This window comes from Gopherus evgoodei, chromosome 3 (assembly GCF_007399415.2).
Source record: "Gopherus evgoodei ecotype Sinaloan lineage chromosome 3, rGopEvg1_v1.p, whole genome shotgun sequence".
NCBI classification, from domain to species: Eukaryota; Metazoa; Chordata; order Testudines; family Testudinidae; genus Gopherus; species Gopherus evgoodei.
This window is the reverse complement of record NC_044324.1, coordinates 182,590,457-182,603,720: the sequence shown is the minus strand read 5'-3', so window position 1 is coordinate 182,603,720 and position 13,264 is coordinate 182,590,457. Positions and strand designations below refer to the sequence as shown.

The window sequence follows — 13,264 nt, the reverse complement described above, 5'->3', positions numbered from 1 at the left end:
AGGACCATCAACAAAGGCATGGAGCCAGTGAAAAGAGTGACAGCACTGAACTTGAATCTAAACATGCCTGAAAGAGGTGGGTTTTCCTATAATATCATGAAAATGGGAGAAAGGATATAAAAGATCTTAAGTGGGCACACCACCCATGCACTTCCAGCTAACTCTTTTTAGACAGCAAGCACACCACAACTCATGCTTTCCATCTCTACAAGCAAGCTGCCACAGGCAAATAAGAAAGAGAGAAAACAAGAGGAAACAAACCACAAACTTCAGCATGGATTGGTGAGAGGAAGTTAATTCAGACATTATATTTAAAACTTATTGGGTATTCAAATGCTACTGTAATAAAGGACAAAAACAGTTTCTCTTGTTAATCACCAAGTTGTTAGTACGTGTACTCCTGGAGAGGAGACAGAGGCTAAACATCAGTAAACAGGGAAATAGGGGGATTTAACTGGATTTAATATTCTTAATATTGCTTAACTGGCCTGTCTCAAGACAGCTCCTTAAGTGGCTTCTTCTAAGTAACTGATTTAAATATTTTTTCAATTTCATAGGATGTACTTAAGACTGCTTACTTCAACAACAACAACAAACTGGTTACTTATTTATTAATAGCCATCAGGTCAATATACCATGAAACAAAATTCTTTTGGCCTTCTATGAACATTCTTAGTTATTTAAGGACATACAATGGAATGGATTTGTAATAATATTAGTCTTAACTTATTATTCAAGACCTATATTATTGCGAATCCATTCCATAGTATGTCCTTAGATAACTAAGAATGTTTATAGATAGGTACTAGAATTTTGTTTCAGGAGAAAAGCATCCCTAGAGGTGTAATCTCTTTTAAAAGCTCCCCACACAGAGATGTACAAAGAGATTGTAAAAAAGTAACCAGTTTATCATTTGTGTTTGGTCATTTGTGTTCAGTGTTCCCATCCCTTCTTTAATAATAAAATAGCCATGGTTAATAATTGTGAATATTCTGCTTGGGCTTAATCAGGGTGTTCCCTAAGGTACCTAAAAGAATCCCTATATGACTAAGCCATGAGAGTCACACCCCCAAGAGTAAGAGAAACAATTACTAAGAGCTGGCCTACCACTGTTTCGCTAAAATAAATATTTTTAGTCAGTCATTTTTAAAATTAAATTACTTGGCCTCCAACAAATTTAAAATTACACCTTTCAACATTACACCACACAATGTTAATGCATGTACCCAAGGAGGCTGAACTACACCACCATATTTAATTATATGATCACATACAATTTTTTCCATAAAACCCATCTTATTCAGTGCACAGGATGGATGGTGTTCAAAGGATAAATTAGGATTGAGTAGCGAATGAGGCTGCCTGTAGGATTCCTGCCTCATTTGTTGTAGAAGTTGGAAAGTGTAGGGAATGTGGCAGAGTACTAATGGGGGAGAAAGGTTAGTTTCTGTGGTTAAGTGAAGTGAACATCACGAAAAAAAACTGAGCTCTTTTCCTGTTTCTGCCATAGTCTATATGTTATGCTGAGAAAATCATTTTGGCAGGTAGCCACTAGCTGTGTATCCCTTGTTTACTGAGTGCTCAACTTGAGACACATGGGGCCTGATTTGTGGAAAAACAGAGAACTCACACCTGCAACTGAAGTCAATGGGAGCTGTGCATGCTCAGCACCTCCAAAAATGTGATCTGGAGGAATGAGCACAAGGTTAGAAATCATGAGATCATGAGTACTAATCCTGGTTCTACCACTTACTGTGCAGCCTCAGGCTAGTCTCTTTGTCTCTATTTTGTCACCTTAAAACAGGGATAACAGTGCTGAATAAATGAGGCAGCTGCTAAAGATGTTTATTCTCTTAATTCAATTAATGGCCCCAGACTTATTTATTGCACACTATTCAAAGCCTGCAAGAAATACAGAATTAAGTATTTCCTTATGCTCTTTTCTAGGGTGCTCATTGCTGTAGTATTAGAGTGTCTCACTGTCATAAACAGATAGCTAAGGGTTAATGTCTCTTACACCTGAAAAGAAGTAATCTGAAACACCTGACCAGAGGACCAATCAGGAAACAAGACTTTTTCAAATCTGGGTGGAGGGTTTTTTGTGTGTGAGTCCTTTGTTCTTGGTCTTCTGCCTGTCCCTCTCAGCTATGGGAAGGATTTTTCTATTTCCTGCTTTCTAATCTTCTGTTTCCAAGTTGTAAGCACAAAGATGGTTTGTTGTTTTGTATTTACATGTCTATAGTTGCTGGAGTACTTTGAATTGTATTCTTTTTGAATAAGGCTATTTATTCAATATTCTTTTAGGCAAATTATCCTGTATTTGTCACCTTAATACAGAGAGACCATTTTTATGTATTTTTCTTTCTTTTTATATAAAGCTTTCTTTTAAGACCTGTTGGAGTTTTTCTTTAGTGGGGAACTCCAGGGAATTGAGTCTGCAGCTCACCAGGGAACTGGTGGGAGGAAGAAGTCAGGGGGAAATCTGTGTGTGTTAGATTTACTAGCCTGACTTTGCATTCCCTCTGGGTGAAGAGGGAAGTGCTTGTGTTTCCAGGACTGGAAATAGAGAGGGTGGACTCCCTCTGTTTAGATTCACGGAGTTTGCTTCTGTGTATCTCTCCAGGAACACCTGGAGGGGGGAAGGGAAAAGGTTTATTTCCCTTTGTTATGAGACTCAAGGGATTTGGGTCTTGGGGTCCCCAGGGAAGGTTTTTGGGGGGGACCAGAATGCCCCAAAACACTCTAATTTTTTGGGTGGTGGCAGCTTTACCAGGTCCAAGCTGGTAACTAAGCTTAGAGGTTTTCATGCTAACCCCCATATTCTGGACGCTAAGGTCCAAATCTGGGACTAGGTTATGATATGGTGTGCAGCATTGTGGGAAAGATAGAATCCAGAAGCCAGTAGGAATATTATATTTTTCTTTTCTCTGCTAGGGGCTTTTAAGCAGAGAGGAACGGTTTGGTTTTAAAAGGAACCAAAGAGAATTTTTTTTTCTGCTCTCTCTGGCAGTTTTTGGCTTGCATATTAAGCAAGGAACCATTAAGAGACTATTAAGGGTCTTTTGTCACACAATAGCACTCCCATTAGGAGGCAAATACCAGCACTATACACATGCAAATAAAGTGGTTTTTCTGGTTTACTTTACATTGAAAAGATTAGCTAGAGGAAGAAAGGGAAAAAGGCACTGTTGCTAGGCAGACCCCAGGAGGCAACAGAGAACCTGCAGTTCAGACAACAAACACCGGAGGGCACCCCAACACAAGAAAACAAGATGTCACGAAAACCAGATGCAGTACAGCTAGAGCAATGGAAAAACAGATAGAACTGCTCAGAACACAGATGGCCAGAGATGAGGCAACTCACAAACAAGAGATGGAAAGGCTACAAAAACAAGAAGAAGCCAAAAATGCAGCCCACCACAGAAAACTACAAGAAGAAGAAGTAGCCTACCATCGGGAAATGGAAAAACAAGAAAAAGAAACTGAAGAGAAGGAAAAACAGAGAAAACATGAACTGGACTTAGCGCAAGCTGGGCTGAATGCGCCAGCCAATCCTAACAACCCTTCGCCAATTATGGTTCCACATCACAGGAAATTTCCCACCTACAAGGCAGGTGATGACACCGAGGCCTTCTTGGAAAATTTTGAAAGAGCCTGTCTTGGGTACAGCATCCCTGAAGACCAGTACATGGTAGAATTGAGGCCACAGCTCAGTGGACCTCTAGCAGAGGTGGCAGCTGAAATGCCTAAGGAGCACATGAACGATTATAAACTTTTTCAAACCAAAGCCAGATACAGAATGGGGATAAGCCCGGATCATGCCCGTCGGCGTTTCAGAACCCAAAAGTGGAAACCAGATGTGTCATTTCCCAAACACGCCTACTACGTTGGGAAAAATTATGAGGCTTGGATATCAGGACACAATGTTAAATCCTTGGAAGAACTGCACCTCCTCATACAAATGGAGCAGTTCTTGGATGGTGTTCCTGAGGACATAACACGGTACATACAAGATGGAAAACCCAAAAATCTCACCGAGGCGGGGGAGATTGGAGCCAGATGGATGGAAGTGGCAGAAAGCAAGAAAGCTACTGTCAAGGGGAATGAATACCCCAGAGGGCACACCGACCATAAACCCTACAACCAAGGGCAGCCAAAAAACCCACCTACAACCCAAGTAAAGCCACAGACACAGTATTCTTCCACCTCACCAGTCTCCAGTAACTCACCTCGACCCAGTGACCCATCAGATGGAAGATGCTTTAAGTGTAATGAACTGGGACATATCAAGGCCAACTGTCCAAAGAACGCCATCCGAGTGCAATTCATTACACCACCATCACCCAAAAGATCCCCAGGCCCAGATGCCTCTCAAATACCCTTGGAGCGAAGGGAAAATTTGAGAGTGGGTGGAAAGAAGGTTACTGCGTGGAGAGACACGGGGGCACAAGTGTCAGCTATCCACCAATCCTTCGTAGACCCCAAATTCATCAACCCAAAGGCCCAAGTGACAATTTACCCCTTCATGTCACAAGCTGTAGACTTGCCTACAGCTGAACTGCATGTCCAGTACAAAGGCTGGTCAGGAATGTGGACTTTTGCAGTTTATGACAACTATCCCATCCCCATGCTACTGGGGGAAGACTTGGCCAACCAGGTGAAGCGGGCCAAGCGAGTAGGAATGGTTACACGTAGCCAAACCAGGCAAGCTTCCAGACCCATTCCTGTTCCTGGGCCGTCCACAGACGCCCCGTCTGTGTTACCAGAGACCCAGACAGAGGTAGTGGACCCGGATTCCATGCCAACCACTGAAACAGCCACAGCACCTCCAGTCCCAGGCCCGGAACTGGAACAGCAACCAGCACCAGTAATTGCAACCACATCTTCAAACTCAACACCAGAGGGCGCCAGCGAGCCAAAACTGGCAGAAGCAACAGCCAGCCATACCCAAAAGGCTCAGCCAGAGCCCTGAAATACCCTCAGGTGCACCAGCGGAGAGCGGTTCACCAGCAACGGAAACAACCCCATCACCTACATCGCTTCCAGAGGGACCAAGCCCAAGTCCCCAGTCTGAGGAAGAACTGGTGACCCCAGCCTCCAGGGAACAGTTCCAGACTGAGCAGGAAGCAGATGACAGCCTTCAGAAAGCATGGGCAGCGGCACGGAGCACCCCACCGCCTCTTCTAATCGATCCCGGTTTGTTATAGACCAAGGACTTTTATACAAGGAAATTCTTTCTGGTGGACACTGGGAAGAATGGCAGCGGCAAAAACAGTTGGTGGTTCCAACTAAGTACCGGGGGAAGCTCTTAAGCTTAGCCCATGATCATCCCAGTGGCCATGCTGGGGTGAACAGAACCAAGGACCGGTTAGGGAAGTCCTTCCACTGGGAGGGGATGGGCAAGGACATTGCCAAGTATGTCCGGTCTTGTGAGATATGCCAAAGAGTGGGAAAGCCTCAAGACCAGGTCAAGGCCCCTCTCCAGCCACTCCCCATAATTGAGGTCCCATTTCAGCAAGTAGCTGTGGATATTCTGGGTCCTTTCCCAAAAAAGACACCCAGAGGAAAGCAGTACGTACTGACTTTCGTGGACTTTGCTACCCGATGCCTAGAGCTACTGCTTCCGGCCAACACCAGGGCTAACACTGTGTGCCTGGCCCTAACAGACATTTTTGCCAGGGTAGGTTGGCCCTCCGACATCCTTACAGATTCAGGATCTAATGTCCTGGCAGGGACCATGCAAAAACTGTGGGAAACGCATGGGGTGAACCACTTGGTTGCCACTCTGTACCACCATCAAACCAATGGCCTGGTGGAAAGGTTTAATGGAACTTTGGAGGCCATGATACATAAATTCGTCAACGAATACTCCAATAATTGGGACCTAGGGTTGCAGCAGTTGCTGTTTGCCTACAGGGCTGTACCACATCCCAGTTTAGGGTTTTCACCGTTTGAACTTGTGTATGGTCACGAGGTTAAGGGGCCATTACAGTTGGTGAAGCAGCAATGGGAGGGGTTTACGCCTTCTCCAGGAACTAACATTCTGGACTTTGTAAGCAACCTACAAAGCACCCTCCAACACTCCTTAGCCCTTGCTAAACAGAACCTAAAGGATGCTCAGGAAGAGCAAAAGGCCTGGTATGACAGACATGCCAGAGAACGTTCCTTCAAGGTAGGAGACCAGGTTATGGTCTTGAAGGCGCAACAGGCCCATAAGATGGAAGCATCATGGGAAGGGCCATTCACGGTCCAAGAGCACCTGGGAACTGTGAACTACCTCATAGCATTTCCCAATTCCTCACTAAAGCCCAGAGTGTACCATATTAATTCTCTCAAGCCTTTCTATTCCAGAGACTTACAGGTTTGTCAGTTTACAGTCCAGGGAGATGATGCTGAGTGGCCTGACGGTGTCTACTACGATGGGAAAAAAGACGGTGGCGTGGAAGAGGTGAACCTCTCAACCACCCTGGAACATGTGCAGCGGCGACAAATCAAGGAGCTGTGCACTAGCTTCGCCCCATTGTTCTCAGCCACCCCAGGACGGACTGAACGGGCATACCACTCCATTGACACAGGTAATGCTCACCCCATTAGAACCTCACCCTACCTGGTGTCTCCTCATGCCCAAGCTGCTATAGAACGGGAGATCCAGAACATGCTACAGATGGGTATAATCCACTCATCTACCAGTGCATGGGCATCTCCAGTGGTTCTGGTACCCAACCCAGATGGGGAAATACGCTTTTGCGTGGACTACCGTAAGCTAAATGCGGTAACTGGTCCAGACAACTATCCAATGCCACGCACCGATGAGCTATTGGAGAAGTTGGGACATGCCCAGTTTATCTCTACAATAGACTTAACCAAGGGGTACTGGCAAGTACCGCTAGATGAACCTGCCAAGGAAAGGTCAGCATTCGTCAGTCATGTGGGGGTGTATGAATTCAATGTCCTTCCTTTCGGCCTTCGAAATGCACCCGCCACCTTCCAGAGGCTGGTAAATGGTCTACTAGCAGGACTGGGAGAATTTGCAGTTGCCTACCTCAATGATGTGGCCATTTTTTCAGACTCCTGGCCCGAACACCTACTACACCTGGAAAAGGTCTTTGAGCGCATCAGGCAGGCCGGACTAACCGTTAAGGCCAAAAAGTGTCAAATAGGCCAAAACAAAGTGACTTACCTGGGGCACCAGGTGGGTCGAGAAACCATAAACTCCCTAACAGGCCAAGGTGGATGCTATCCAAAAGTGGCCTGTCCCAAGGTCAAAGAAACAGGTCCAATCCTTCTTAGGCTTGGCCGGGTACTACAGGCGATTTGTACCACACTACAGCCAAATTGCTGCCCCACTGACCGACCTGACCAAAAAGACCCAGCCAAATGCAGTTAAGTGGACTGATGACTGTCAAAAGGCCTTTACCCAGCTTAAGGCGACACTCATGTCTGACCGTGTACTCAGGGCCCCGAATTTTGACAAGCCATTCCTAGTAACCACGCATGCATCTGAGCGTGGTATAGCAGCAGTTCTCATGCAGGAAGCAACAGATCACAACTTCCATCCTGTCGTGTTTCTCAGAAACAAACTGTCTGAGAGGGAAAGTCACTGGTCAGTCAGTGAAAAGGAATGCTATGCCATTGTATACGCCCTGGAAAAGCTACGCCCATATGTTTGGGGACGGCGGTTCCAGCTACAAACTGACCATGCTGCGCTAAAGTGGCTTCATACTGCCAAGGGGAACAACAAGAAACTTCTTCGTTGGAGTTTAGCTCTCCAAGATTTTGATTTTGAAATTCAGCACATCTCAGGAACTTCTAACAAAGTAGCTGATGCACTCTCCCGTGAGAGTTTCCCAGAATCCAGTAGTTAAAAAGTGTTCTTAAAATGTAGAAGTCTGTTAGTTATATACTTAGTGGTATATGTAAATGTGCATGTGTTGTATTAATCTGTTTATTTTAAAGTTCTAGAAGGAAATCGCCGCCAGTGAGCTTCCCCACTGTCTGCAATTTGGGGGGCGTGTCATAAACAGATAGCTAAGGGTTAATGTCTCTTACACCTGAAAAGAAGTAATCTGAAACACCTGACCAGAGGACCAATCAGGAAACAAGACTTTTTCAAATCTGGGTGGAGGGTTTTTGTGTGTGAGTCCTTTGTTCTTGGTCTTCTGCCTGTCCCTCTCAGCTATGGGAAGAATTTTTCTATTTCCTGCTTTCTAATCTTCTGTTTCCAAGTTGTAAGTACAAAGATGGTTTGTTGTTTTGTATTTACATGTCTATAGTTGCTGGAGTGCTTTGAATTGTATTTTTTTGAATAAGGCTGTTTATTCAATACTCTTTTAAGCAAATGACCCTGTATTTGTCACCTTAATACAGAGAGACCATTTTTATGTATTTTTCTTTCTTTTTATATAAAGCTTTCTTTTAAGACCTGTTGGAGTTTTTCTTTAGTGGGGAACTCCAGGGAATTGAGTCTGCAGCTCACCAGAGAACTGGTGGGAGGAAGAAGTCAGGGGGAAATCTGTGTGTGTTAGATTTACTAGCCTGACTTTGCATTCCCTCTGGGTGAAGAGGGAAGTGCTTGTGTTTCCAGGACTGGAAATAGAGAGGGTGGACTCCCTCTGTTTAGATTCACGGAGTTTGCTTCTGTGTATCTCTCCAGGAACACGGGAAAAGGTTTATTTCCCTTTATTGTGAGACTCAAGGGATTTGGGTCTTGGGGTCCCCAGGGAAAGTTTTTGGGGGGACCAGAGTGCCCCAAAATACTCTAATTTTTTGGGTGGTGGCAGCTTTACCAGGTCCAAGCTGGTAACTAAGCTTGGAGGTTTTCATGCTAACCCCCATATTTTGGACGCTAAGGTCCAAATCTGGGACTAGGTTATGATACTCACAAATACTAATTTATTTGCATGCCTCCACTGTGAGATCACAGAGCACTATCTGGCCTGTACACTCAATGAGGCAGGGGTCATGTGGAAACAAACATTATGTGAGCAAGCAATTAAAGACTGATTAAAATTTTCAAACACACCTACTACATGATTTAGCTTTCAGCTGGATTTAAGCTCCTAAACTCTCATTTATACTGCAAAAACAAGATCTGTGGCAGAGCATCTCAGTGCCCAGGTCAACTGGCTCTGGCTTGTGGGGATCATTCTACAGGGATAAATATAACTGTGTGGTCGTTTGGGCTCTGGCTGGAATCTGGGCTCTTAAACCCAGCAAGGGCGCCAGGCTCCAGCCCAAGACCAGATGTCTACACAGATATATTTTATCGCTGTAGCACACACGAGTCAACTGACCGAGGCTCTGAGACTCACTCCTACGTGTCTCTTATTTTTATTTTTTGCATTGCAGACACACCCCTCAGTGACTTTTTAAAGTTAGAGGTTTTTTTCTTTTGTTTTTAATAAAAAGAGGGTGCGTTCCAGCCGTTTCCAACTATGGCACAAGGATCATTACAACAAACTAGCATAAAAATATACATCAATCACAGCTATTAAACCACTTACTTGATTAACAAGAGAGAACCCATTTCTTCTCCACATCCCTGCATGCACTTGGGCACACAAAACTAGACATCGTAGAGGGTGTTCTATTAACAAAGGTGGGCTAAGTTCACTCTATAGAAAATATAAAATAGCAAAACCTTAGTTTAATTACCAAAAATGTAATCTAAGATGACATAAAACCACTGAAGACTTTAAGGAACAGAAAAAGGGAACACAAAACAAATGTATTGCAAGTGATTCATTAAATAGATTAACTCATTTTAATCACCCTTTCCTGCAAACGTATCCCAAATTTTACCTTGGCTTGGTATTGTACTGGCCAAGGTCAATAGCCGACTCTTAAAACCCTTAGCTGTTTTTATACTTTAAGCTTCTTCTGAATGTGAAAGAAATGCATGAATACTATCATACTATTTAATACTCTTGGAAAGTTAAGAGGAAAAATGGTGATCTATGATTAACTCTATCATTTTCTTCCTCTTCCTTTTGTTTGATCTCTTACTCTGTGTATCCCTTATTCATTCAAAAGTTAACCATTTCTTCTTTTACAAGTCAGTGTCATCTCATCTGCCAATTCAGCCCCCTCCTCCTTTCTTTTCTATATGTCCTTTCCATTTAGCCCTTTTCTTATAACGTCCCACCTTCCCCTCCTCCACACTTAAAATTTAAGCAATGTCCATATTTATATTTAAAATGATTGCATGAGATACCCCAAAAGAGAGATGTGGAGAGTAGGGGAATACTGGATCAGGACACGCTAAAGCTGCCACCGCCTATAGGAGGAGTTAACTTCTGGCAGCAGTCCCAAGACTCAGTTTCAAACATGAAGTGGAGACAGCATATGAGAAACAAAATAAGATTTTAATTTTAAAATCTTTAAACAGTTTAATAAAACACTGATTGTGGATTGACTCTTAAAGAGCTACCAATATTTGAAACAGATTGTCTTCCTAAATAAAGGATATAACAAAGTTATTTTTGTTACCCTTAAATTCTAAACACTTATATGGCATTTTTCAACTTCAAAGTGTATTATAAACATCAATTAAATTTCATAATACCAGTGGTAAAAGCTCTGGAAACTTGTATGCCACTTCACTTTTGCTTAGCAACACATGCAAACCTATATGGATATACAAAATAAAAGTATACATTAATACATTATTCATATTAGCCTGAAAAAATACATCTCTTGCAACAATCTACATAGTTTAAGCTTTCCACACTGTTTTAAGACATGTCAGTACATCCAGCCAAAGGCCCCAGCCTATGAAGAATGTACACACAATCAAATTTTCATACATCTCATCAAGACACCTATGACATTATGTGTGAGCATGTCAAAGATTAACCTCTGGATGAAGTCTGTTTCCATTGTATAGATCCTGTTTTAACCAAAATACTAAAGTTATCCCCCTCGCTCAATCAAACAGACCATAACTGGCAGCTAATATAATGGATGAAATTCAGTTAATATAGTATTTCAATAGGTAGAAAAGATCACCTCATTTAAACGATTTTATTCTTTTCAGATTTTTATACTGTGCTCATCACCATGGTATCTGACCTTTCCTAAGGCATGCCCTCTCCATTTTGCAGATGATCAGCTCTGCAGTGTATATAGAACACAGCGCGCGTGCGCGCGTGCACACACACACACACACACACACACACAGAAAGATACACTGTATAAGAAGTAAAGCTCTTTCTGTTGTCCTGGAAATACTATGCAGCAACAAAGGGTACATGTTTAATTAATACCGGCTCTCCTCATAAAAGAGGAATATTCCCCCCGTTACCATCCTTTACCTTTAAGACCCAGTTACCAATGACAAACTCACTTTCCCTTCTTTCAGTCTTCAGCCTTTAATTTTAAGTACTACTAGACATGACAAGTTTTTCTTAACTGAAACACTTCGGCTGCTTGTGAAGATTCAAAATAATTCGACTCTGATCAGCTGAACTTGCAATATCAAATGTCCATTTAATCTCCAATATTTAATTGTCAGCATGCCAGTCACTATTGCTACTAAATTACTTACTGATTCCATTTGAGCTAAAGTTCAGTCAAAGACAAGGTCAACGTTACAGACTTCTGCCAGCATAGCTATGTCAGTCAGATGTGTCAATTCCTGACCTGATGGCACATCTCTGTCCAACTCCTTAATTTAGACAGTTCTATTGGCAAAACTGTGCTCTTACCAGTATAGTCTGTTTTGTTCAAGTGGGGCAGTTTTACTATACCCGTACAAAGTGCAGCTTTGCTGGTATCGCTGTGCTCATGCTAGGAGCACCTTGCCAGTAGACTAAGTATACCAGTATTCCTATACCAGTAAAATGCTCCTAATGTAGAGATAGCCTTCATATATTTCCAATACAATTGCTCAATTACTGAACCAAAATGTAAGGGAAAAAATGCAATCACTAGCTAAATTCCTGATGAACAATGCTGGTTGTAATGCATAGATATATTTTGCAGCCATTTTTCTAATACAGTGGTGTCCAATCTTTTCAGACTCAGGGCTGAACATATTTCAAAAATGACATGGAACCATAATTTATACTTTGGGGCAGATCCTCTGCCCTGTTCTACTCCCCTTTGTTCCACGGAGGTGACACAAAAGGAGCAGAAACCATCTGCAAACCCCATGTCGGGGACTCCCAGGGCATAATGGGGTCTCCAATCAGGCACAGAGCCAGCATAGCCATACCCTACACCTCTCTTCCCACAGCCCCTGGCATGCAGATATCTTGGGGCAGACTGGGGGAGATGCCAAGAGTACACTGTATTCTGGCTATCCTCAGATGGCATATAATCTCTTACATCTGTGAGCATGCGAGATGCACGTGCGCATACATGTTATTTAATTTTCTGAAACATTTTTAAAACCAGGTTCATTCCTACCTGCAAGTAAACGAGAAACTGGGAGATGAATGCTAACTTTTTCCTGAGAAACACAGTATCTGATGGTCTCAACAGAATGTCCACATATACTGAGAACGATAGGCTGTTCACCATCAGTAAAGCCACTGTGGCACTGCATCAGCACAGTCAAGCATTTCTTATAAGCTTCAATAAGTACTTTTTCCTACAAAAAGAGATTGTGGTTTACAAACATGAAGAAAACAGAGCCCTTTCACATGATGTACAGTCTATAAGATATGAAGTGTAAAAATACTAGCTACGTGTTTATTTTTTCTCAATGCAAAGTTTCTTTGACTTTTCTTAATATAATCTTACTATTTTAAAATTAAAGATTTTCTTATTAGCACCGAAGGTCAGCGGTTCCTCTCTTTTCCAAGTGCTGTTCACTCATTAAAGAGGACACAAATCACCAAGCTAAGTCCAATTAAATAGTAGTATGTATCAGAGTTTACCGTGTGCCTGTCACTATATGAGCCTGTTAACAATGTGCATGATTATGGTGGGTTCTCAAGAATATTAACAGTTTAAAGTCAAATTTGATATTTGACTATTCTGGGCTCATATGTTCTAAAAGGAACCCTCACCACACATGAAGTCCTACTCAGCAGGTCCATTTAAGGAGGGAATTGTCATCAGAGGGATTGCTGAACTCTAACAGAATGATCTGCAATCTGTTTTCCTCTCTGGATGGCATCAAGAGGGCATGGGACCTGATAACAACTCTATGAAAAAATTACTTCCCTCTTTCTTCTCCAGTAATGATACTCTTAAGATATTGTGTCAATACAAACTTTTGGATGCTTAGCTGAACTCCAAAATGTTCACAGTGATCTCT

The 13,264-nt window shown here is 42.7% G+C and overlaps 1 protein-coding gene across 3 annotated transcripts in view; it reads right to left on the bottom strand.

Moving 5' to 3' along the window:
• The window catches only part of UBR2 (ubiquitin protein ligase E3 component n-recognin 2), a 119,511-nt gene that overhangs the window by 64,596 nt on the left and 41,651 nt on the right, over positions 1 to 13,264 (bottom strand). For all 3 annotated transcript variants that reach the window (XM_030557628.1, XM_030557627.1, XM_030557629.1), the window contains 3 exons: positions 12,409 to 12,592; positions 10,565 to 10,626; positions 9,504 to 9,614 (listed from right to left, as the gene is read on the bottom strand). In XM_030557628.1, coding sequence (XP_030413488.1) covers positions 9,504 to 9,614; positions 10,565 to 10,626; positions 12,409 to 12,592 — 357 coding nt within the window. The remainder of the gene's footprint in view (positions 1 to 9,503; positions 9,615 to 10,564; positions 10,627 to 12,408; positions 12,593 to 13,264) is intronic.